This window comes from Heterodontus francisci, chromosome 31 (genome assembly GCF_036365525.1).
Source record: "Heterodontus francisci isolate sHetFra1 chromosome 31, sHetFra1.hap1, whole genome shotgun sequence".
NCBI classification, from domain to species: Eukaryota; Metazoa; Chordata; class Chondrichthyes; order Heterodontiformes; family Heterodontidae; genus Heterodontus; species Heterodontus francisci.
The window spans coordinates 35,672,248-35,698,959 of record NC_090401.1 but is presented as its reverse complement, the minus strand read 5'-3'; the positions used below and the strand labels follow the sequence as shown (position 1 = coordinate 35,698,959).

Here is a 26,712-nt window from a genome sequence, read left to right as displayed (position 1 = left end):
GTAACTCAATTGCATGTTTAACAATTTTAATGCTAGTCCAGCTTTCTGTAACTAATGTTATCCTCTTCTGTCTGTTTTTAGGTCTGAAAGTGGAGGTGACTCACTGTGGACAAATGAAAAGGAAGTACCGAGTATGTAATGTCACCCGACGGCCGGCCAGTCACCAGACGTGAGTACGCACTACCGTGTAATACTCTGTTGCTTTTTCATTTGCTTGCACCAGTATAGTAAAGTTTAACCAAGTATTTAAGATTTGAGTGCAAACCTTGTGTGCATGCGCAACTGATGAGTTTGACTAGATAGTAACCTGGAATGCTTGGATAGAATATAGTGGTTGTCTTAATGTGCAAAAGTACTTGTGGTGCAGGGTTAAATCTATCAGCAGCGCACCCTTGCACATAATTTGTTCTTTATTTATGTGAAAACATGTATGGAAGTTCTCTCTCTCTCTCTCTCTCTCTCTCTCTCTCTCTCTCTCTCTCTCTCTCTCTCTCTCTCTCTCTCTCTCTCTCTCTCTCTCTCTCTCTCTCTTCTCCACTTTACGAGCACTTAGTTTCAGTTAGTGCAGTTTTTAAAACGATAAGTATTACTTGTCTTTTATATAACTAATACTGGCTTAACTTACTGTATCCAGTAAGCAGAAAACTTGTCTAAGTTGAACAGCAATTTGGGTAAGCTTGGCTTTGATGTATCGATCTTGCATGCATGAAGGGAGGACTGAAACTTGACCTATTTTGGACAACAGCTTTTGTATGCAGTGTTCTTGCTAAGTGACATTGCAAAGTTATAGGAAAATAATTTTGTTCCCAGATGATTTGGACGGGTTGGAAAACATGGAAACAAGATAGCAAGGGTAAAGTATGGTTGGGAGTTTGTTCTTAAAAGCTTGCTTATGCCTAGAGTCTTGGGTTCTGGTAAGATTGATTTGGATATTTAACTGATGAAGGAATTAAACAAAAGTTAAAGCCTCATCAACCATTATACTGTGTGTTCACAGCACATTATCCAGAACCGACCAGAGAGTAACTCGTGTAACCAATGCTTATACTCTCATTTTTATATATCTGTGTCTTCTGCTTGCCATTGTCCAACTACCTTTTTAAATCCATCTGGTTAATTTGCCAATTAATCCCAGGACTTTTCCAGTACTGGAATTTGCCCAAATGCCGTCTGAAATATTCGGGTAAATTTATATCCACTGATTAACTCAGTTAAATTTTCTCCTCCAAAAGCAGCAGATATGTGAAGCATGGCTTGTTGCTTCCAAATCCATTACTGCTCCATCACTTTTGTGCTCTTTGGCAATTAATGATTGTATCCCATGTCATACACTCAAACACTTCTTTACTACAGTTGTACAGCTAACAGTTTCCAGGTTTGTGTTTTTACCTTTTTTCATATTTGAATCCTTAAGAGTATTTTTTTAATGTATGTTTTTAAAAAAAAAAGCCTTGTCTATTTCCTCTTTCATTTCCTTGATTTTAAGATGTACAAATTCCAGCCCAAGTGCCTCTAGATGTTAATTCTTAACATATTCTTTACTGATGTCTGCTTGTGTAGACATTTTGAATCCATTTTTTTAATATGCAATCTTTCTTTTGTATTGCGCTCTTAACCTCTTTTTAATAGCACTGACTTTCCTCATGATTACCAATTATCTGCCTCACCAGGTTTCCTCTGCAACTGGAAAATGGGCAAGCAATGGAGTGTACAGTGGCACAATATTTCAAACAAAAATACAATTTGCAACTTAAGTATCCTCACCTACCATGTCTACAGGTGGGACAAGAGCAGAAGCATACCTATCTGCCACTTGAGGTAAGATTAAAATGTAGGGAACCATGTACTAAAGTGAGAAATTCTAAGGCAGTTCAACTGTTGGGGTCACTTGCAAGCCTGCACATTTCCCATGGGCTATTAAAAGGTTTTTTTAAACTCTAGAACTAGGGGTCACTATTTAAAATTAAGGGGTTGCCCATTTCAGACACAGATGAGGAGAATTTTTTTCTGAGTTTCGTGAGTCTTTGGAACGCTGCTTCTGCTACCTTTGTGGGAGAGTCTTTAAATATTTTAAGGCAGAGGTAATTTTAAGGTAGATTCTTGAATAAGCAAGGGGGTGAAAGGTTGTCGGGCGTAGGCGGGAATGTGGAGTTAACATTACAATCAGATCAGCCATTATCTTATTGAATGGCAGAGAAGGCTCGAGGGGCCAAGTGGCCTGCTTCTGCTCCTAATTCGTATGTTCTACCTTTACACAACCATTGCTTCAATTGGGTAGTTGGAGGGGAAGAAAATGTCACTTGATGCTGCCAGTAATAAGTTTTCTGGGTTATGTTGCCAAGGCATCTATGAATCTCTTTCCTATTTCCCTCCAAGGGGTGGTATACTTTCTTACCAGTGTAAAGTTCCACAGGTTGTCACTGCAGTACCTCACCAAGTGGTCATTATTCACATGATTCATGAGAGCAAGTGTCAACATGGTATCCCCTGTGAAGGATGCTGCAGTTGAGTCAGATCCTTCTCTCACCTGGTGTCTCCGTATGCACTGTTTTATAAAGCACAAGAATATCATGGCTTTTTACTCCCATAGCCCAGGGATGATGCAGCCTTCTGTAGCATTCCTCATTTAGAGCATGACGGGCCCCCCTTTTTATTTTTATTTAGTTTTTTCTTTTTCCTTTTTCATGGGTTTGTTTTATTTTAGTTTGATTCTACTGTGCCTACCCACTTTTTTTTCATATTTGTGCTTGGGGCCAGGCTGTTCAATTTTCTGTCAATTAACACCCTCTCTCTACTAACGCTTTGTCTTTCACCACACCATTAACATACCATTTGGCTTTGCTCCATGACCTTCTGGTTAGTTATTCTCTGTGACCTTGTCCTATCAACACCTCTTTGTTATCTCTTGCCCCACCCTTGCTTTACCTGCTTAAAACCTATTACATTTTTAGCCTCTGCTAGTTCTGATGAAGGGTCCCTGACCTGAAACGTTAACTCTGCTTCTCTCTCCACAGATGCTGCCAGACATGCTGAGTATTTCCAGCATTTCTTGTTTTGATTCCTAATCCTGTCCTGACTGAAATTGGCTCAGAACACAGTCTGGAGATTGAAGCTGGAAAAGTCCTGATTTGTACAATACAAATGGTGACTTTACCTCTCGTGAAAGTCCATGCCTTAAAAGTCTCACAATTTCAAAATTTGCAGATGACACAAACTTTGAAGTATTGTGAACTGTGAAGAGGATAGTGATAGACTTCAAGAGGACATAGGCTGGTGGAATGGACAGATACATGGCAGATGAAATTTAATGCAGTGAAACGTGAAGTGATGCATTTTGGTAGGAATGAGAAGAGGCAATATAAACTAAAGGGCACAATTTCAAAAGGGTTGCAGGAACACTTGTACAAGTTGTTGAAGGTGGTAGGGCAGGTTGAGAAAGTGGTTAAAAAGGAATATGGGATCCTGGGCTTTATAAATAGGGGCAGAGAGTACAAAAGCAAGGAAGTTACAATGAAGCATTATAAAAGACTGATTTGGCCTCAACTGGAGTATTGTGTCCAATTCTGGGCATCGCACTTTAGGAAGGATGTCTAGGCTTGAGAGGGTGCAGAAAAGATTTATGGGAAAGGTTCCATTTACGAGAATAGATTGGAGAAGCTGGTGGTGGTCTCCTTGGAGAAAAGAAGATTGTGAGGAGATTTGATAGGTATTCAAAATCATGAGCTGTATAGACAGAGCAGACAGAAACTTCTGTTTAGTGGAGTGGTCGAGAACCAGAGGGTACAGATTTAAGGTGGTTGGCAAAAGAACTAAAGGCAATATGGGAACCTTTTTTATACACAGCGAGTGGTTTGTATCTGTAATGCACTGCCCAAGAGGGTGGCGGAGGCAGATTCAATTGCAGCTTTCAAAAGGGAATTGGATAAGCAGCTGAAAATAAAATCAGTGTTATGGGAAACGGGCAGGGGATTGGGTCTAGCTGAATTGCTTTTGCAGCAAGCCAGTGCAGACTCAGTGGGCCGAATGGCCTTGTTCTGTGCTGTAACATCCCTCTGTGCTGCAACCTTTCTATGATTCTAAGTGGAATTTAAAAAAAAAACTGCTTGTAGCTAATTTCTGTTGCTAGAAGTTCCTGCATACATTTCCTAGTTCAATTGCCTATTAAAAATTCAAACTTTTTTTTACAAAGTAGCAGTGACAAACTGTTGACATGCTTTGCCTTGTCCTTTAAATTCATAAGCTTACTTGGTCACAATTGATACAAAAAGTGGGGAAACTGGGGACAAATGTGTAGCTGAGTGTCTGAATTACCCAGACCAAATGAGCAATTGCCCAAGTATCTTGTATTCTCTCTTCTCTCTTTACATGGCAAAACCAATTAGTGTAATTGAGGAAAATATACCCATTAATGTCTGTACATAATGGTAGCCTGTTTCTGCAAGACTTGATTAAAGTGACTTCAGGACTTATCAATTTTTTTTATAAAGTCCACTTGCTTCTAAATATGAATTTATTGTGCCTAAATTTTGATTTGTAGGTATGTAACATTGTAGCTGGGCAGCGTTGTATCAAGAAACTAACAGACAATCAAACATCAACAATGATCAAAGCAACAGCACGATCAGCGCCCGACCGACAAGAGGAGATTAGTCGTCTGGTGAGTAGGGATGAAATTTTAAAGTTTGGATTTTCATTTTAGGAAATTAGGTGCAAATTCACTTAGATAGTTAGTTCATACTGGAAATAGAAATTTAGATATTTTGGAACACAGCAAGTTAATGGAAAACTCATCTTTTTTGACCAATTAAATTTGAAGGACGATGTTTGACACTACAGCAAGCAGACCAGAGAGTTGTTTTAAATAAAAACAAAGTGCTGGAAATACTTAGCAGGTCAGGCAGCATCGGTGGAGTGAGAAACAGAATCAACGTTTCTGGTCTGTGACCTTTTCATGTATTTGCTTTTATATTAGAGTTGTTTTGTTTGGATTCCTGGTCTGTGAATTAACGAATCTCTATTTGGGCAATGGTTGGGATATTTTGCCCCAAGTGATTGAGTTAGGCAAGAAGAAAAAGATCATTCAAGATTCCTGCTACTATTTAGTGATTTCTGTTGGAAAGAGTGTATCTGGCCAGGGTTGAGAACAGCACTTACCTCTGCTATGATGCATTCACATCAGTACATAGTCAAAATGATAATTCTTCTGGAGGTCTTCCAGCATCTGAGAAATCATACCCTGTTTATAAAAAAAAAAATTGGGAGGGGGAAAATTAAACTTTTTTTCACAAAAAGAAAAATTAGGATTCTGCTTTGACCTTCTACTTGAAGGGGAAGCAGTTCTTATCTAGTAGATAAGATTTAAGTGAAGCATTACCACTGCACATACAAATGAACAGAAAATATGGAAGGTGTATCTTTCTGAATTGCTTAATGTCGAACTCCTGGAATTGAAAATTACTCAATTTAACTAACAGCTCTGTGTGTCCATTCAGGGACTAAAACACAAGTCTACATTTTAGAAAATTGTGCGTTTTCTATTTACGCATTTTTATTTGTTTGGGTCTTTCATCAAAGTTAAGTGTTGCTCGCATTTCTCATTGAAACATATATATATATAAAAGGGGCCTTTCTTGTTTGGGTATACAAAATGACCATCTTGGAGTAAGAATCTAAAAAAAGTTAGCCAATTTAGCACTCTTGCACCTGCGCTGGACTAAACTTGACTGCTGAGAAACGGCTGGTAGTATTGAATCTCCAATGTTATAATTTGCTTGTATCCCCAATTGTGATAAACTTCCTCTTGCTCTGCAAAACACAGTCCTGCCAAGCAAAACTCAGAAAAATGACTTGTGACCCAGATTTGCTAAAATGGAATAAATGTATTTCTGAGATGTTGCACATCAACACTTTGTTGTGCAAGATCAAAAAATGTACCCAATATATATTTCCTTTGGTCACTTGTCTCTATTCCATGTAATTGGATTGCATATTGCTGCCATGATGTCTGTAACTGAGCCTCATGAAGGCTACTGGGCTGCAATAAACTGTCACTGTGCTACTTAACCCTGCTGAGCTACCATTTCTTTGTCTAATTGTTCAAATGGCATGAAGCACACATGCTATTCTCCTGTAAATGGTTGCCGTTAAGTCCTGTTCATTACTAGGTATGGTTTAAAATAACTTTTTTGCATTCAGTATATTTATTTATTTTTTTTAAAAAGGTGAAGAGTAACAGTATGATTGGCGGGCCAGATCCATATCTAAAGGAGTTTGGTATTGTCGTTCATAATGAAATGACTGAGGTTACAGGTCGAGTGCTGCCTGCACCGATGCTCCAGTATGGAGGCAGGGTAAGTCTGATGTTGGACGGAAGCAGCTGGAATTGTGAATGCACAGGACTTGAAGTAAGTGATTATAGCACACTGCTATGCAATATGTATGAGCTATACAGCAAAACTATTTAAGCAAAAGTATTTACCAGCAACTGTTAATTCTGGCAAGTTAAAATTCTTCTTCTGGAAACTGCTGCTCTGCTATATTTGACAGTGTCCAAAGTACTGTCCAAAATAGATTTCATGTTGCACTTAACTTTCCTAATCTTCCTCATGGGGTGGGGGGGAATATGGAGATTATGGCTGAGGAGAGAAAGTAATGGTGCTAAAATTTTTCCTGTAAAGTATTTTCTATGAACTAGTTTTATTAATTGCTTTGAAGATATAACTAATTTGTGTCCAAACAGAAACTTGGAGCTGTTTACATTGGTTTAGAGTTCTACAACACTATGCATAATGATGGTTTAATCAATTTCTTTTTCTCCAGGAAATGGGGTGGTTATGCGCATTGAGAGAGAAGTTATATTGACAATTGGAGCTGGTTTTAACAAGTTAATTTTACGTTGAACCTCTCAAAATGCTCCGAGGGAAACTTGTTTTACTCGCAATGTACAGTAGAATCGAGTTTCAGTTTTGAAATATTTTCCTTTTTCCACCTCAGTTTAAAAATGTAAGATCTGTCAACTCTCAGTGGATTAAAGGGGTCTGTTTTTTCAATTTTACATGTGGAAATAAAATTTCTAGCAGTCCTGCTGCAAATTTAATTCTGATCCCACAATTGGAAGCTGCTTTTTTAGCACTCAGTATCATTCTAGGTAGCGTTTTTCTAAATTAGAGTATTCCTCTGATGTAATACCCTCCTAAAAACAAATTTACAGTATAGAGATGGCAGTTTTGCTCAAGCAACTAGATACAGATGCTGAATTATGCAGTGTTTCTCCCTGGTAGCAACTGGAACCAAACAAGCTGCTTCAGTTGTGTTCCTGTTGTGCTCAGGCATACATTGCAAACTGTAAATCATTCAAAATAGCTGTAACTTCAGGACTCAACAAGATTGCAGATTTCACTCATTCCTGTATGTATATATAAAAGTGAAGTGCTTGATGGATTTCTTTGGTTCTCTTCATTTCTCATTCTTGCGTTGCCCTCCATGTACCATAGGTTAGGTGGGCAATAAACAAATTGCAGAGGTTATTGCATACAAAAACTCATTTTTCCAGAGCCCAGTTAAAAGCATTGACCTTTTAACTGCCCTACCCCTGTGGCCATCTTTACTCTCTGCACCAGTTGCTGGTGCATTGCTTCCCACATGTGCATAGTCTTGTTTTCTTTTAAGATCAGATGGGTTTCAGCCATTGGAATTTTTATGACCGTTTCTGGTAGGTTTGCAAAATGTGTTTCAATTAAACACACAGCCCTAGATTCTAATTTCTGTAAATAGTTGGAAATTCTGTTTTGTGTTTAGTTATGTGTGATGTCATTGTTCTGTCATGAGCTATAAATTTTCATTCTGTCAGAGCTTCCAGAGAATGCTGGAGTAGTTTCTGTTTAGTGTCTGAATCCAAGGTCGTGCTGGTATGAGAAACACAAGCTAGATGATCAACTCTTTCTCTGGCTTCTGCAGTGAGAAACTGGACAAAAAGCATTAAATGTACTTTGCATCTGGCGGAGTCTTTTCTTTTGAAATTTGTCTTTGTCAGTAAATTAGCACTGCTAAATGAAATCCAGCCATAGAAGGTTACTTGAGTGCTCAATTCTGCAGGAATTCCCCAATTAATCTGTCTTGTTTGAATACACTTGAGTTTTTTTTTTGTTACACAAAATTCTTTAAATGTAATGATGTATTAACATATTGCCTGCATCTTGATATGCGCATCTGTTGCAGACCTATGGCTGACATTTCTCTCTGCTTGGAAGGCAGTGAACTCATCCAAGGGACCAGTCATGAATGAAGCACCCACTTTCTGGTCTAGAAGTGAACTTGTGAAAAGTAGTTAAAGAAATTATGATAAAGCATCCTTCCTTGTAGAACAACAGACCTAAAAATATTTGTTCAATTGTTTCTGTTGCATACAATTCATAAATATTTTCTCTAATGGGTTTAATAGAATGATGCCAACAATGAGGGGCTTTCTTTATGGTGAGTGGGGGGGCTAAGGAATCTGGAATTCTCCTTGGAGCACAGAAAGGTAAGGACATAAATTGGAGCAGTATTAGGCCATGTGGCCCTCTCGGGCCTGCTTCACCATTCAGTAAGACCATGGCTGCTCTACCTCATGTCACTTTCCAGTTCTATCTCCATATCCCTTGATTCCCTTTGTATCGAAAAATCTACTAATTTAAATCTTTAATATGTTAATCAGTGAGCCTCCACAGCCTTTTCTGGTCGACAATACCAAAGATTCACAACCCTCTGAGATTTTTCCTATTCTAAAATGGCCGACTCCTTAATCCTAAGACTATGACCCTTAGTTCTAGACTCTCTAGCCAGAAGAAATGACATTAGCATCTATTCGGTCAAACCCTTTAAGAATTTTGTATTTCAGTGAGATTGTAGTTGTCCAAAACTGACTGACTGAACCTGCAACCTTGGCCTTATCAGCACTATGCTGTAACCAACTGAGCTAACCCTGAGAGCTAAGGAGAGGATGAAGTAGAAGTGTTCAAAATTATTAGTATTTAGATGGAACAAAACTGTTTCTGTTGGCAGAAGATTCAGCAACCAGAGTATGCAAATTTAAAATAATTGTCAATATTTCCTGGGATGAATGAGAAGTTCGTTATGCGGAAAATTATGGTCTTGACTGCACTGCCCAAAAGGATGGTGGGACCTGATTGTTATACCTTTCCGAGGGTGTTGGATGTTGTCATGCTAGGCCCCCACCTGCCAAGAATAAGGCACATCAATTTTGTCATGAACATTGATTTTTTTAACGACTGTTGGAGCGAGGAAATGACTTGTTAAACAGATCAGCTGTGGCTGGAAAAAAAACATTTACATACTAACAGACATCAAAGGTGAGGAAACGCATTCCAGGGCCTGCTAAGGAGGATACAATCCACAAGGGCCAGGACTGCTTAGACCAGCTAGTCACATGACTACCTGGCTGTTTGTCCAGGGTTTTCTTTTGAACTGGCCACAGAGCGTTTGAAGGCAGAGTATTTGGCTCCTGGACTGAGAACATCTCTCCTGTCTGCTCCCATCTCTTTCTCAAGTCTCTGAATCCACTGAAGACACATGAACCCCCAAGAGACACAAGTCTCCTACAGCGAACAAGGTTTAAGAAGAATACTGGGCCCCAATGAAAAGCAAGATCTACCTACAATCAAGGACTCTACAATGAGCTCGAAGAACCGTAACAAAAGCTCTTCAGATATTGCCTCAAATTTTTCCACTTTATTTTTCTTTTTTTGTCTCTCTTTGCATGTGTGGGTCGGGTATGCATGCTAGCTTGGGGCGCGTCGTGTATCCGTAGGCGTTAACCGAATTAGAAGTTCAGTTTAATAAATTTCAACATTTCTTTAAACCTAAGAAAGCCTGTTTGTGCTGGTTTATTTGCCTTCTAATTGGGAAAGTGGTGAACAAGGATTCACCAAGGGGGAGCTTAAAAACACTGTTTAAAATTAAGCCCTGTTATGGTAAGACCAGGTGAAGGCTGAGAGGCACCCCTAGACAGATGTATACTTGAAAATTTGCAGGACTATGGGGGAAAAGCAAGGGAGTGCAATTAATTGAATAGCTCTTTCAAAGAGTTGACACAATGGGCCAAAATGGCTGCTTTCTGTGTGATTCTGCACTTGGTCTTCGGGTGCACTGCTGAGAGGTAGAATGATGCTTGTGGCTTGCCATAATGCTATTAATCCAAGTCATTTTCTGCTTTAAAAAAAAAGCCTTTTCTGGCCCTTCTCTGCTTTGGCATCACTCAGTTTGATCGATTGTATCTGTTTCTGATGAAGCTGATGCTCATGAGGTGATGGCCTCTGAGTTTCCTTAAAGGGAGAGGTTGACTTGCTTAATTTAAAGATTCCTTTGCCAAAACCTTTTGTAATTCTCTTCTAGAATTTGAGTTGACTCCGAATTATTCCAATAAATATTTCAATATTGCGCCAATAAGTAAATAAAATGCACTTGTCCGCGAGCTGCACCCAAATGTTTTAAAAACCCTTCTGTTGATTATTTTCTGTTTCTAGTCCCTGCAACATTTCAATTATGTAAAAAAAGAGAGTAGCAAATGTAAATGTGGGCTTCATAGAGGCAGAGCCAGGAGAAATTATAATGGGAAATAAGGAAATTGCATGGATGTTAAGCAAATATTTTATGTCTTTATGGTAAAAGACAAAGCATTCTGAAAATAAACTGCAGTTGAATGAGAGTGAGGAACTTAAAGTAATCAATATTGCTAAAGAACAAGTACTGGACAAATTAATGGGACTATAAGTCTACACATCCCCTGCACCGGATGGCTTGCATCCTAGGGTTTTAAGAGGTAACTGCAGAGATAGTGGATCCATTGGTTTTGATCTTTCAGCATTCTCTAGATTCTAGAATGGCCCCCATGGATTAGAAGGTAACAGATGTAACCTCAGTTGCGATCAGGTGAGGAGTGGTCAAAAGGTTCCCATCTTGTTCCTCCTTGTTTGACTGCAACAGAATTTATTTCTTTTAAACAGTGAATATGCCTACCAATTCAGTGAGTGTTTAACCCTTTATGTGCTATGATCATAGAAGAACCAATTGAACAGGTTTTCTTGAGTTTAAACAAAGAGGTTAGTTTTATTGCACTTTTAAAATCTAAACCCAATCTAAGTAAAATAATAAAATTACACTCCTACTTTCACACATACACAAATAGGTGAGAGTGAAGAAGAATAGTTTAGGTTGGATTAGAGTCCAGAACAAGTAAAAATAATAGTCTATGGGGCCTGGTAACTCAGTTGTCTTTTGGCTGAATTTGTGGTTCCGAAGTCTCTGGCTGGTAAAAGTGCACTTGCAGCTGGTTCCCCTGGTTCAGGGTTTTCTTGGAGACAGCAATTTGTAGGTGGCTTTCTCCACCAGGGTTGGTGTCTGTAGCAATGGTAGACTTGGATGTTCTGCAGGTAGACAAACTTCAAACTTGCGATGTTACCAGGAGAGAGAGAGAGAGAGAGAGAGGGAGAAAGACAGGCAGAGTCAGCCCCACTGGAGTTTTGCACCGGTTGGCTCTCAAAAGCTTGTCTGCTGTGTGTAACAAAAACTCCCAAGTTTTACATAGACTGGGGAGTCTGTCACGTGGTTCTCTTGGTACCTTTTTTTAAAAATGAGGTCCAAAGTCTAAAACACAAATTCCTCAGATTTTATTGTCCATGTTTATTCCTGGAGGTACATCTCCACCAGTGAATGCTCCAAGATGGCTTTGAATGTCCTGCTAATGAGGGTGATGCTGAATAATCTACTCAGCTATCCAAGCCATTGTCCTGGATGGGAGTCTTGTTACATATGCGTTTCCAATTCAACGTCCTGGAAGGTGAGGTATTTTGATGCAAATTGTGGTGGCCATTTGTGCTGCCAGTTTTAAAAAAAAAAGTTAAATGTAAGATTCCCGCTTTCCTTTTTAAGTTTTTAATGTAGGTTTCCAACTGATGAATTAAAAATCATCATTTGGCATAGCATGTGTTCTTGACACCTCGCTATTCAAGGAGGGAAAGAGAAAATGGAAACTATAGAACAGTTAGCCTGAGATCAGTAGTCAAAAAAATCCTGGATTCTTATGAGGAACGTGGTAAGAGGGCAGCTAGAAAATCATGTCATTAGGCAGAATCAACGCCCTTTTATGAAAGGGAAATCATGTTTGGCAAGTCTTAGTTTTTAAACTAACTTACAGGGTGCATGAAGGGGAAACCAGTGGATGTAGTGTTTTTGGCTTTTCAAAAAAACATCCAGTAAAGTGCTTCACAAGATTAGGGCTCATGGAATTAGGTGTACCATATTAGCTTGGGTTGAGCATTGGTTAACGGGCAGAAAACCGAGGAATAAGTGCATTATTTTTGGGTTGGCGCGTTGTAACTAGTGGGGTGCTACAGGATTATGCTTGAGCCTCCGAGCTCTTTACAATCTATATCAATGACTTAAATGAGAGGACTGAGTGTCATTATAAATCCAAGTTTGCTTAAGATGCGGTGAGGAGAACATGGAGTCTGCGAAAGGATGTAGACCAGTTAAGTGAGCAACCAAGAAGGTGGCAGTGGAGTATAATGTGGAGGAATGTGAAATTATCCACTTTGGTAAGAATAGAAAAGCAGAATTTCTTTTTAACAAGAGTGAGAGACTAGTAAATATTGGGATTTGGATGTCCTTGTCGACATATCACAAAGTTAACGTGCATATACAACACACAATTAGGAAGGGAAATGTTAGCTTATATTGCAATGGGTTTGGAGTACTAGTCCAAGTCATTTATGGCACAGAAGGCCATTTGACCTATCACAAGTAAGGAAGTATTGCTGCTTTGGTGAAAGCACACCTGGAGTACTGAGTACAGTTTTGGTCTCCTTGCCTAAGGAAGGACATACTTTCCTCTAGAGGAGGTTCAACAACAATTCACTAGATTGCTGGGATTAGAGAATTATCATACGAGGAGAGATTTGAGTAGAATGGGCCTATTTTCTCTGGAGTTTAGAAAAATGAGGTCATCTCATTGAAATGTATAACTTTTTTGAAGGCTTGACTGTAAATGCTGAGCAGCTATTTTCCCCCAGCTTGAGAGTCTAGAACTAGACGGCATCATTTCAGGATATGGGGTCGGTCATTTAGGACGGAGATGAAAAAATTTTCACTTGTATGGTTGAGTGTTTTTGGAATTCTCTATCCTCAGAGGGCAATTGATGTTCATTCATTGATTATGTTCAAGAGATTGATGGACTTTTTTGGGTGCTATGGGGATTGGATGGGAAAGTGGATTTTCGGTAGATCAGCAGCCAAGTTCTTATTGAATGGTGGAGCAGACTCACAAGCAGTGTGGTCTACTCCTGCTCTTATTTTTCTTATGTTAACAGTGGATCCAGAATATCTGTTCTTGGTGATAATTATATCTTGTGGTGTTAATATTCCAAACGCTTGTATTGAGTTTCTTTTGATGGTGAATGAGAAGAGAAATGGCAGCACTAGTGAAGGAATAGGCAAGGACAGTTGGTATGCTTTTACAAAGTTTGCTTTCTTTCTAATCTTCTTTGACTTTATAAGTTCTCAGAGACTTGGGTTCCACAGGTCGACATGGGCTCTCTCCTACAATGTAGTTAGAACCTAGAGACTAAGAAAAATAGACTTGCTGTTCAAATGTATGGTATAGGACTTTGGCCACAGCTATGCATGGCATGTTAACTGTATCCTGCACTATTGTTTGCTGGTGCAGAAAGTACACGAGAGCTGTAAAGAAGCAGGTTTGAGTTGATTCCGCAAACTGAAGCAATTAGCAGTTGAGTCAATTTACGATGGTTAGTAGTTTTGGATGTAAGAGGGAGACACAGTAATTTAATCTTGACCAGTGGATTTGCAGTTTGTTTACTGGTGTTTGTCAATATCTTTAATCTTAAACTTTTTTCTTTGAAAGATAATTCTGTTGACGTTGTCCATAGTAAGTGAAGATTAACCAGTGGGATAGAAACACTTTTTGGGAGGTGAAAATGATCAAATGAAGTTGACTGTTAAATAAATTCTGCATCCTCTGGAGACCATCTCTGTACTCTTCTGTCTTTGTGCTTCCCAGTGTATTTGTTCTTGCTGGTTTAAAAATGTTAATATTCGTATTTGCAATTGGTAAACTACTTTTGTAGTTCGTAAGCCTGTTTTTATTAATCATTCTTAACATTGCTGAATTCTTTGCCAGCTGTCAGAAGAAAAATCTCCCCTGCTTAGGGGAATGGGACACTGGAATTTCACTGCTTATCCTTGCATTGCTTCTGATCCAAAGAACTGATGATGGCCATGTGGGGTTGCAGTTATAGCACATGGGAAAGGGAAGTTGTATAGATTCCAGCTAAAGCCTCAAAGGGACTGCATCCTCTGGATTTTTTTTTAAATTCATGTTTGAATTTGAATGCTTTTATCCCATGGTAGGTGGAGGGTAATTTTATTTGAAGAATGAGGATTATTCCACTAAAGTGGGTAATTCACCTTTGTTACCCAGGACTTGCTGTAAAATTGTTTGGCCAAATTGGGTTTGTTGCAGAGATCCTAGTGTTTATGTTCTGATCAATTCATTTGCAGGATTAGTATATTCATTTGGAAGTGTTTGCAACAATTTATATTTAAGATGTTACCATTTTTCGAAAAGGAATTAAATCCTGTTTAAATCTAGCTAATTTTGTCCCCGTTTTTTTGCACAGATCCTACTTTCTACTGGAAAGCAACTAGGAATATGCTCAAAACCTTGCATCGTCTCTCAGGATTTTGGGAATGGGTACCCTGTTATTGTGGTGTTCAGTCTAATGCCTGTGGACTTGGTTTCAAGCATAGTTTAAATTTGCTTCTTTGCGCTCATTACGGCACTCCAAAAATAAGTAAGGAAGCAATTGTGACTATTCCTGTTGGAAGTCATGTTATGTTGACTGCTACAGATATTTAGCTATACCCACAATTCTGGATAATTGAATGAGTGATTCGAGCCTCTTGATCCCACATCTTTGGATGTGGGTTTCCATTAAGACTTTGCAGTTCAGAGTGGGAATAGTGCAAAGAAACAAAAGCAATAACTTACTAAAAGATGTAATTGTTGATTGTCTGTCTGTCTTTAACAGGTTTCTTTTCACCTTCCCTACCCTGTGCATTTATTTCAGAATAAGACTGTCGCTACCCCAAACCAGGGGGTGTGGGACATGAGAGGCAAACAATTCTATGCTGGCATTGAGATCAAAGTCTGGGCAGTTGCCTGCTTTGCACCACAGAAACAGTGCCGGGAGGAAGTCCTAAAGTAAGCATCCTGTCAAGTGGTTTTGCTTCTATGTTTCCTGGAAAGTACTAATGTCAAAAATTGAGATGGAAGTTTTCTTCTGAATCTAGATTAGCTGTTTTCTTTCAACTCTAGATTTTTTTTTCTAGTTTGCATAATTGGATTATGCAATTGAAAATACGCCTGTAATAAATATTGTCCTTCTATTGTTTACATTATTTATTTAACTTTGAGATAAATGTTCTGTCTTTTAGAATTCTTGTGTTACTGTGCCAAATACTTGACGGCGATGGGAATGGCATCCAAATTGAAACTGGTTGAAACTCAATCACCAATTACTGGGAACTTGTGGGAGTGGATGCTCTTGTTCTATGCAACTTTAACTTGTCTCATTTGAGTGCAGATGCAGAGCACCAAATAAATAACTTACAATTATGTTCCTTGGTTTTTGCTATTTCTCATCTCCAGGAATTTTACTGACCAGCTGCGCAAGATTTCAAAAGATGCTGGGATGCCTATTCAGGGACAACCATGTTTTTGTAAATATGCACAAGGTGCAGACAGTGTTGAACCCATGTTTAAGCACTTGAAGATGACTTATGTTGGTCTGCAGTTGATTGTGGTCATCCTGCCTGGGAAAACTCCTGTATATGGTATGTAAAAAAAAAAAATGTGTATATATATTTTTGTTATGTAATTTCCCTAGGTTTGCACTTTAGGTCTGCTCTTGGATGCTAATGAGGACAAAATAAAAGAAATTCCCTTCTTAGCAGCTGCAGTGTAAATACTGAAAGAATCTGCTAGTCCAAATCAAAATTCAAATTTCTGGATCTTTGGGTTCTTCTAAATGCCAAGCTAGCAATTGTCTTCGTGTTAATTTATGGAGTGCACTTCTGGGAAATAATTTAAGGTACCCTAACTTTTAGTTGTGGCACAGATGATGGAGTGGGAGTGTGAACTCACATTTGAAAATACTCCATACCATGAGTTTCCTATCTTAGGTGCATTTGGAAGAAATGGGTAGCAAGGGGAAAAAGTCCTCACAGAAGGAAAATGGAAAGAATGGAGTACATCAGGTGCCACATCATACCTCCTGCAAGCCAAGTAAAAACTGTTCTGGCAGAAGTCTGGTGCCAGGTTGTTGGCTGACTCTTGTGCCAGCTATTAGGAGAGCGGGTACTAAGAGAAATTTGAAAAATATAAATGGTAATGTAAAATCACATTGTACTTGAAATTCAGAATTTCTGTATTTATTTACAGGTTGAAGACCCAGTTACTTTAATCTTTTATTACTGGACTAGCTATTTCTTATAATGGACCATTTTTAACTATGGTCCTTCTTGGGATGTGGGCGTTGCTGGCAAGGTCAGCATTTATTGCCCATCCCTAATTGCCCTTGAACTGAGTGGCTTTCTAGGCCATTTCAGAGGGCACTTAAGAGTCAACCAGATTGCTGTGGGTCTGGAGTCACACGTAGGCCAGACCAGGTAAGGACAGCAGATTTCCTTCCCTAAAGGACATTATGAACCAGATGGGTTTTTATGAGAATCAATGAAAGTTTCAGCTTACAATTCCAGATTTTTAATTAATTGAATTTAAATTCTGCCAGCTGCCATGGGATTTGAGCCTGTGTCCCCAGGGCATTAGGCCCAGGCCTCTGAATTACTAGTCTAATGACATTACCACTACGCCACCGTCTCCCCTGCTTCATAGAGGGGGATATTGATCTTTCTGAAACTCTTCTCTGCTGGATCATTCCGTAACCCTGAGTGCAAGGTAGTCACACTCTAACAAAAATCTTGGTGAAATGAGAAGCTATAAATCTACTTGTAACTTTAATATTGAATATTCTAATGTGAAAATTCCTAGCAAAAATATATTCATTCTGAAGAGCTATTAAAAAGATAAATAATTTGGATGATTTCTTTGAATATAGTTTTCAGAAATGTTCATATCACCAGGAGCAGAATTCCAGTTTGTCTTTCCTGTTTGGGAATCTAACAAGTTGTACGTTCGTTCTAGAAGTTTTTTTTTAAACTTGCATTTCTGTTTTCTAGCTGAAGTGAAACGTGTGGGTGACACACTATTGGGAATGGCAACACAATGTGTTCAGGTGAAAAATGTAGTCAAAACCTCCCCACAGACATTATCGAATCTCTGCTTAAAGATCAATGCAAAACTTGGTGGCATCAATAATGTCCTTGTACCTCATCAGCGGTGAGTTCTGTCTCCAGTAAATTCAATTTTGCATTTTACCAATTATGCAATTGTCAATACTTTATGTAATCTATTTGCATTATACCGTAAGTTATAATGTGTTTTCCATGCACTACTTTTGAAGTGCTGTGACTTGGAGGCAGTTTTAGGTCAAAAGCATGTCTCAAATGCCAGTGAGTGGGATGATCAACTAACCTCCTTTTTTTTCCCCATTATATTTTTTGAGAAAAGAATGCTGGGCAGGACAACTGTGGAGGATTCTACATTTCAGACACACTCATTAGCTGTTGCATGATGTGTGCTGGCAGGATATTTGTTTATGGGATGTGGGGATCACTGGCAAGGCCAGCATTTATTGCCCATCTCAAATTCACCTTGCAGGTGGCAGAGTTGGCTTTTTGAACTGTTGCTGTCCTTGTGGTCTAAGTACACCCACAGTGCTGCTATGGGAGTTCTAGGATTTTGACCCAGCGACAGTGAAGGAACGGCAATATAGTTCCAAGTCGGGATGGTGTGTGACTTGGAGGGAAGCTTGCAGGTAGTGGTGGTCCCATATACTTGCTGCCCTTGTTCTTTTAAGTGGTAGAGGTCACAGGTTTGGAAGGTGCTATTGACGGAGTCTTGTCAAGTTGCTGCAGTGCATCTTGTATATGGTGTACACTGCTGCCACTTTGCAAGGGTTTAAGTTGGTGGATGAGTGCTGATCAAGCGGGCTGCTTTGTCTTGGATAATGTTGAGTTTGAATGTTATTGGAGCTGCACTCATCCAGGCAAATAGGGAATATTCCATCATGCTCCTGACTTGCCTTGTAGATGGTAGACAGGATTTGGGTAGTCAGGAAGTGAGTTACCACAGTATTCCCAGCCTATGACCGGCTCTTGTAGCCACAGTATTTATGTGGCTGGTCCAGTTAGGTTTCTGGTAAATAATGACACCCCCCACCCCAAGGATGCTGATGGTGGGGAAATTCAGCCGAATGTCATGGGGAGGTGGTTAGATTCTCGATTGAAGATAGTCTATGTCTGGCACTTGTCAGCCCAAGTTTGAATGCTGTTCAGATCTTGCTGCACGCAGGCATAGACTGCTTTATTATCTGAGAAGTTACAGATAGGACTGAACACTGTGCAAACATCCCAACTCTGAACTTGCATTGGAGGGAAGGTCATTGATGAAGCAGCTGAAGATGGTTGGTCCTAGGACACTGCCCTGAAGAACTTCTGCAGTGATGTCCTGGGGCTGAGATGATTGGTCTCCAACAGCCACAACCATCTGCCTTTGTGCTAGGTATGACTGCAGGCAGTGGAGAGTCTCCCCGATTCCCAATGACTTCAGTTTTACTAGGGCTTCTTAATGTCACACTTGGTCAAGGGCAATCACTCACCTCATCTGTGAAATTTAGCTCTTTTGTCCATGTTTGGACCAAGGCTGTAATGAGGTCTAGATCTGAGTGGTTTTGGAGGAACCCAAACTGAGCATTTATGAATAGGTTATTGCTGAGTAGGTGTCGCTAGATAGGTGTTGTCGACAAGACTTTGCTTGTGATCGAGAGTAGGCTGATGGGGCAGTAATTGGTCGGATTAGGTTTGTCCTGCTTTTTGTGGAAGTGACTCACCTCGGCAATTTTCCACTTAGTTGAGGAGATGCCAGTGTTGTACCTGTACTAGAACAGCTTGGTTAGGGATGGAATATGAATTATTAAGTGGCAGCAAGAAGTATATTCATACCTCCTGACTCCCCAAAGCCTGTCCACCATCTACAAGGCACAAGTCAGAGTGTGATGGAATACTCTCCACTTGCCTGGATGGGTGCAGCTCCAATAACACTCAAGAAGCTCGACACCATCCAGGACAAAGCAGCCCGCTTGATTGGCACCCTATCTACAAACATTCACTCCCTCCACCACCGACACACAGTGGCAGCAGTGTGTACCATCTACAAGATGCACTGCAGCAATGCACCAAGGCTCCTTAGACAGCACTTTCCAAACCCGCGACCTCTACCAAGAAGGTAGAAGGACAAGGGCAGCAAATACATGGGAACACCACCACCTGCAAGTTCTCCTCCAAGTCACACACCATCCTGACTTGGAACTATATCGCCGTTCCTTCACTGTAGCTGGGTCAAAATCCTGGAACCTCCCTTCCTAACAGAACTGTGGGTGTATCTACCCCACATGGACTGCAGTGGTTCAAGAAGGCAGCTCACCACCACCTTCTCAAGGGCAATTAGGGATAGGCAATAAATGCTGGCCTGGCCAGTGACGCCTACATCCCATGAATGAATAAAAAAATCATAAGGTCCAAGCTTCTTCTAGGCTCTCTTGGTAGGCCGAGCAGAAAGGGGAAGAGTTTCCACACCTAAGCCACATGCTTCCATGGTACATTTCTTGTAAAGCTGGTGTAGAACAACAGTAATTTATCACATTAGAACAGAAAGAACTTTCCTTCGGAATGCAGACAACCTCTATTTGTACGTCTGCAATCTACATACCTGAGTCATTTAATAAAAGTACAATTAAATATAAAGTATGTTATTGATGCAAGATTGTAATTTACACAGTAGTGCTTCTTGATGCTGCATGGCTGTTCAGATTTTCTTTCCCTTTTGTTCTCTTCATCTTGACTACCATGCTGGGAGGAAAAGAACTCCTAATGCCAACAATTTCCTACAGGTTATTAACACTGCAATATCAGTACATTAATGTCAACATTAAAACCTAAAGCAAAGATCGCTTACAGCTTCAGCATTCAATGCTAATTTCAGGGTGATCATTCTGCCTACTGCGTTCTTCTGATGGAGATTTAATGACTCCATTTTTAATCAGGGTAGGGAACTTATTTAATAATGACTTGAGGATTCACTTAAACTACAATTGTTTACCTTGGTTGATCAGTTGCGTATTATAATTTTGAACCCTAGTATTGCACTTTTAAAAATATGGAGATTTTTGTTGTATGCAGGCCATCTGTGTTCCAGCAGCCTGTCATCTTCTTGGGAGCTGATGTCACACACCCGCCAGCTGGAGACGGAAAGAAACCCTCCATTGCAGCTGTAAGTTGTTCAATGTTGCATTAGAGAACAATTCCTGTCAATGCTGAAAAGCTAATTAACCTAAAAACAGTGTGGGAGTGCAAGTGTGCAGACAAAATATTGAAGTTATCTGGACAGTGGTCGAAGCTCTCAATTTGAATTTAATACCCCAGGGCAGAAGAGAAAAATCAGCCAGAGCACTATCTGGCTGAAAAATGTGTTGCAAGCAGAAAACTTGGGTCAAATTGCCTACTGACAACTATCTGGGCTCCTAGGAAAAATGGCCATAGAATCTGCATGATATCAGGCAAAGAGCATTAACATAGAAAATGGAAGAAACAGTACATTTTGTGGCTCAAGAACATGCCATACTTTGGGCAGGTTTTCAAACTGGATTAATGGGCAGCAGTTATGTTTCATGTGTTCAATTCCATATCTTCTGTCTAAACATTCAAAGAAAGACGCCCCCTCCACAGTTGCTTCTGAAGCTGTGGCATCCGATTGATCCAATTATACCCACAAAAAAAACTACAGTTAAATGTAAATATTTAGATTTTAGCTTGTTTTCTAGGTGGTTGGCAGTATGGATGGACATCCCAGCAGATATTGTGCAACAGTACGTGTGCAGACATCCAGACAAGAAACTTCTCAGGACCTCCTGTTCAGTCAAGAGGTGATCCAGGATTTGTCCAACATGGTGCGTGAACTCCTTATTCAGTTTTACAAATCAACCCGCTTCAAGCCAACACGCATTATCTACTACAGAGGTGGAGTTTCTGAAGGACAAATGAAACAGGTTTGTGTCTTTGGTTGTTGATGTTGTTACAGTCAAGTGAGGAGGGGTCAAAGGGCTTCCATCTTTTCCCTCTGCTTGTTTGACTACAACAGGTTTAATTCTTTCTGAATGTGGATGTACTGGCCAAATCAGTAGGTATTTGGTTCTTGTTATGATCATATCATGAACAAATCGGACAGGTTTTCTTGAGTTTAACCAAGTTTAACGTTATTGTACCTAAACCGAACTAATGAAAATAATAAACTTTACTCACCTCACTCACTCTCTCCTCCTCCCCCTCCCTCTCTCTCTCTCTCTCTCTCTCTCTCTCTCTCTCTCTCTCTCTCTCTCTCTCTCTCTCTCTCTCTCTCTCTCTCTCTCTCTCTCTCGGTTTACACATACACAAATAGGTTACAGAGTGGGGAAAGATAGATTGGTTGAATTAAAGTACATAGATAAAGGGCTATACAGCCTGTGGAGTTTGGTGATTTGGCTGACTTCTAGATGAATTCAGTGGTCCTGAGGCTTTTAGTTTGAAGAGGTAGATGACTGGTTCGGTGGGTCTCTTACAGGCAGCAATGCAGATTATTTCCTCCAATGGTCTTACTTATTGTAGCTGGAGTATGCAAAGGTGGTCAGAAAATGGGCAGGTGTTGAAGCTTGCAAGCTGCAATGGAGAGAGAGAAAGAGACCCCCACTTGGGTCTGCACATGTCAGAGTCCAGCTGCTTTTCCTCGCTGCTGCAGAGAAACACAAGCTTAAAACCACAGATGGGAGGGGCTTGTCACATGGCAGTCACTCAGTGATTCAAGCATAGTAATTAGCAGTATTTCTTCTTGTTAAAAGAACAGGCAGTTCCCTTAAACTTCCTGGGTTTGGTTCTTGCTGGAATAAGCAGACATTTCATCTCCTTCCTCACAGACCTTGAAATGTAGGTTGCAGTGTTGCAAATTAGGTGGCCATCTTAAGCTGCTAGAAAAGTCATATTTTGAGTTTTTAAAATTTCTTTTTAAAAAAAAAATATATAAATTCAGACCTGCAGTCAGTGGAATAAAGAAAATTATCATTCAACAAAGCAAGTTGGCTTGACAAAGTGCTTAGTGAATCATAGAATCATTGAATATTACAGCATAGAAAGAGGGCATTTGGCCCATCAGGTCTTGGCTGGCACCCTGAAAGGACAATTTAATTTGTCCCAGCCCCCCTGTTCTTTTACCAATATCCCTGCATTTTTTTTCTCTTTCAAGTATTTATCCAATTCCTGTTCGAAGGCTGTTATTGAATCCATTTTCGCCACCCTTCAGGTGATGTGTTCAAAGTCCTTACCGTTGTTGCATAATGAGTTACTCCTCATGTCGCCTCTGGTTCTTTGCCAATCACCTCAAATCTCTGCCCTCTATTTATTGATCTTCAGCAATTGGAAACAGTTTTGCTTTATTTACTCCATGTATATCCCTCCATGTAAACCCTTCATGATTTTAAACAAACTTTGTTGTATGGAAAATGCAACAGCCAATTTGCATGTTGCATTTGAATTCTGTACATCCAATGTTTCCAGTCATTAAATTGCTGAAACTTAACATTGTACTTGTACTTTGCTATGATCAAGCTGTTTGAGCCTATGCTGGTTACTATCAGGATGAATCTTATCCCTTTTATTTCCTTTCACCTAGTGACTCAGTTCCGTCATAGGATTACACACATTCAGTTGTCGACTCCAGAGTTACTGACCTTGGCCTTGCCACTGAGGCACTGAGTAGTGGCAACCATCTCTCAATAAATGGGAATGGTCACATCTGAACTTCAGTACCTCTGCTTCCAAATGACTTTCTGCAGTTGCTTAGCCTGTAAAAAGAATGGTCAACATAGAAGGGTGCTCTACTTTTTTTAATTTGCAGCAATTTTGTGGGACGGGATGGGGAATAAATGATTTGCTGAAAAATGGAAAAACATGGAAATAATATTCAATGCAACTGGAAATGTTCCTGCAACTTCAGTCCTTGTGTAATTTATTTTTTCTTCAAACCTGCATATAGGTTGCCTGGCCTGAGCTTATTGCCATTCGGAAAGCCTGTATTAGCCTTGAGGAGGACTACAGACCTGGCATAACCTACCTCGTCGTTCAAAAACGACATCATACGCGACTCTTCTGTGCCGACAGAAGTGAAAGGGTAGGTGTCCTAGTATGCAAATATGCTGCTATACAGAACAGTTCCTCTGAGTAAATGCACTGCAAGTTATGAAATTAAGCCATATGGTGCTGGAGTGTCCAGCTTGATCTCTCCTGATCACAGTTCAATGACCCCTGTTGGCATTCTGTATGTGTAAAGCTAGAATAACAACCATGCTTCCAAAGCCTGCCAATTTTCCTTTTATACTTGCTCATCTTCATGAGTGAAGAACAACCAGTTAGACAAGATACTAATCTTTCAAATGTCCCAGTGTAAATTATTGCCTTCAAGGCAGAAGTGGAGAAAACTGATGAGCAGGGAAACAAACAGCACGGGTTAAGTTTCCATAAAGATTCTCAGTGCATTTGCCACTGTTGGTTTGTTGTGGTTTTGATATTTGTTTATTGAATGATCAGTTTTTATATAAAATGTGTTTTTTAAAAGGTGGTGCATGAATTGCATTTTATTAGCATCCAGTGCTATTAAGGCATTGATGCATTGAGCACCAATTACAATACTCCCCCTTGTAAACAGCACTAACAATGCCATGATGCTCAATTAAGTAGTCGTACTGTCGTTTATACAAGTGAAAGGACTACAAATAAATAAAAGTTTCTGTAAATACTATGCAACCAAAACTAGTCTAGCTAAGTGTAATTATGGGGAGGAGGAAAAAATGATTCTTGAAGGCTGTGGAGATGGCTGGCTGACTAGCTGATTTAAATGGAGGATATGATTGCAGTTGAATAGTAGGATTGGGCTTTGCTATGGGTACTTAACCAGGAGGAACTTGTATTTTTTCAGTTGCTTACCTGCCTCCTATAAAGAAAACTAAGCAAATGTGCCACCTGGGTTTAAAATTATTGACGAGATCTAGAAGGGAGATGAGAATTTTATTCACTGTCTGTGATCTGGAATGCTGTAGCTGAAAAGTTGGTAGTTGATTCCATAAATAACTTTAAAAGGGAGTTGGACAGGTACTTGAGGATGAGGAACTTACAAGGCCGGAATGTGGGACTAGACCTGACGGCTGTTTCTTAGAGCTAGCACAGGCACAACAAGCAGAATGGCCTCCTTCTGGACTGTAAGTTTCTATGACTATGGATGACTTGAACCAGCCAAAGCAGGCTGATGCTTGATCTAAAAGGTGAATTATGCTGATTTTCCCCTTGAATAATACCTCAGCTATTGCCTCTTTGCATTCTCCCAAGGGTCCTTTACAAGACATCCATCCTCCTTAAAGCAGCAATCCCAACTACACAATCCTTCCCTCTCTAGCTTTCCCGCCCAATGCGCCAGCTGAGGGATAACCTTGCGAACCTCCTTCCCATGATGCTCACTGCACCCTTGGACTCTTCCAGGGTATCAATCATTGCCCCACTTTTGCTTTTCCCTCCAGAATGTCAGTTCTTTTGTAACTGAGGCCCTTACATCCATGATCTTATTGTGGATGATTGCATTGACATCCTGGCTTTGACTGACACGAGGCATAGGTGCTGCCACCTTCTCCTTACTGGAACATCTTTATCTGGTGGTGGTGGTGTGTCCCCTATCAATAGGTCACAGCTTGGCCTCTCTTCTTCCAACATTCCATTGACCTTTTATCATTGCTTTTAGTACCTGGTTAGCTTTTGGTGATTTTGTGTACTTGGATGCCAAGTCTCTCCAACAGTTGCACAAATTTCTACAATTTGTCTTTCTTGGATCCAAAGTGAAGGATTCTGGCCTCTTCACCACCACCCTCTCATCTTTAAGACCTTCCTTTAAGTCCACCTCTGACCAAAATTTTGGTCACCTCTCCTCCTTTGATTTGGTATTAAATTTCTTGAAACACCAGTTATGAAGTCCTTGAGAGATTTCTTTTTATGTTCAAGATGGTGTATAAATGCAATTTGTTATCCTTTTTCTCTGAAAAGCAACCAGTTATGCTTGCAGTGAAGTAGATTGACAATGCTTATCCTACACTTCAGGTGAGGGAAGAAATTTGAATACTTGGTAGCTACAGTTGCTTCAACTTTTCTCTCATACGATTAAGCATGTTGGAGTTATTCTGTTCTGATGGGCTAACCTGCTGAATTGTACCTGTGTACAAAGAACAGTACAGCACAGGAACAGGCCATTCGGCCCTCCAAGCCTGCGCCGATCTTGATGCCTGCCGAAACTAACACCTTCTGCACTTCTGGGGCCCATATCCCTCTATTCCTTTCCTATTCATATATTTGTCAAGATGTCTCTTAAACGTCGCTATCGTATCTGCTTCTACCACCTCCCCTGGCAGCAAGTTCCAGGCACTCACCACCCTCTGTGTAAAAAAGACTTGCCTCGCACATCCCCTCTAAACTTTGCCCCTCGCACCTTAAACCTCTCTCCCCTAGTAACTGACTCTTCCACCCTGGGAAAAAGCTTCTGACTATCCACTCTGTCCATGCCGCTCATAACTTTGTAAACCTCTATCATGTCGCCCCTCCACCTCCGTCGTTCCAGTGAAAACAGTCCGAGTTTTTCCAACCTCTCCTCATAGCTAATGCCCTCCAGACCAGGCAACATCCTGGTAAACCTCCTCTGTACCCTCTCCAAAGCCTCCACGTCCTTCTGGTAGTGTGGCGACCAGAATTGCACGCAATATTCTAAGTGTGGCCTAACTAAGGTTCTGTACAGCTGCAGCATGACTTGCCAATTTTTATACTCTATGCCCCGACCGATGAAGGCAAGCATGCCGAATGCCTCCTTGACTACCTTATCCACCTGCGTTGCCACTTTCAGTGACCTGTGGACCTGTACACCCAGATCTCTCTGCCTGTCAATACTCCTAAGGGTTCTGCCATTTACTGTATATCTCCCACCTGCATTAGACCTTCCAAAATGCATTACCTCACATTTGTCCGGATTAAACTCCATCTGCCATTTCTCTGCCCAAGTCTCCAACCGATCTATATCCTGCTGTATCCTCTGACAATCCTCATCATTATCCGCAACTCCACCAACCTTTGTGTCGTCCGCAAACTTACTAATCAGACCAGAGTTTGCAAGTTCTCCCTGTGTCTGCGTGGGTTTCCTCCGGGTGCTCTGGTTTCCTCCCACAAGCCAAAAGACTTGCAGGTTGGTAGGTAAATTGGCCATTATAAATTGCCCCTAGTATAGGTAGGTGGTAGGGAAATATAGGGACAAGTGGGGATGTGGTAGGAATATGGGATTAGTGTAGGATTAGTATAAATGGGTGGTTGATGGTCAGCACAGACTCGGTGGGCCGAAGGGCCTGTTTC

At 40.3% G+C, this 26,712-nt stretch overlaps 1 protein-coding gene across 3 annotated transcripts in view; it reads left to right on the top strand.

Annotated features, from left to right (window-relative positions):
• Positions 1-26,712, top strand: part of LOC137347150 (protein argonaute-4) — a 130,794-nt gene that overhangs the window by 90,479 nt on the left and 13,603 nt on the right. The window contains exons 7-16 of one of the 3 annotated variants that reach the window (XM_068011299.1): positions 82-169; positions 1,671-1,818; positions 4,538-4,657; positions 6,222-6,350; positions 15,144-15,277; positions 15,725-15,909; positions 17,314-17,473; positions 20,434-20,524; positions 21,075-21,299; positions 23,315-23,449. In XM_068011299.1, the coding sequence (XP_067867400.1) occupies positions 82-169; positions 1,671-1,818; positions 4,538-4,657; positions 6,222-6,350; positions 15,144-15,277; positions 15,725-15,909; positions 17,314-17,473; positions 20,434-20,524; positions 21,075-21,299; positions 23,315-23,449 (1,415 nt within the window). Of the gene's footprint in view, positions 1-81; positions 170-1,670; positions 1,819-4,537; positions 4,658-6,221; positions 6,405-15,104; positions 15,278-15,724; positions 15,910-17,313; positions 17,474-20,433; positions 20,525-21,074; positions 21,300-23,314; positions 23,450-26,712 lie in introns of all 3 variants that reach the window. The other 2 variants (XM_068011298.1, XM_068011297.1) reach the window with 2 other exon arrangements.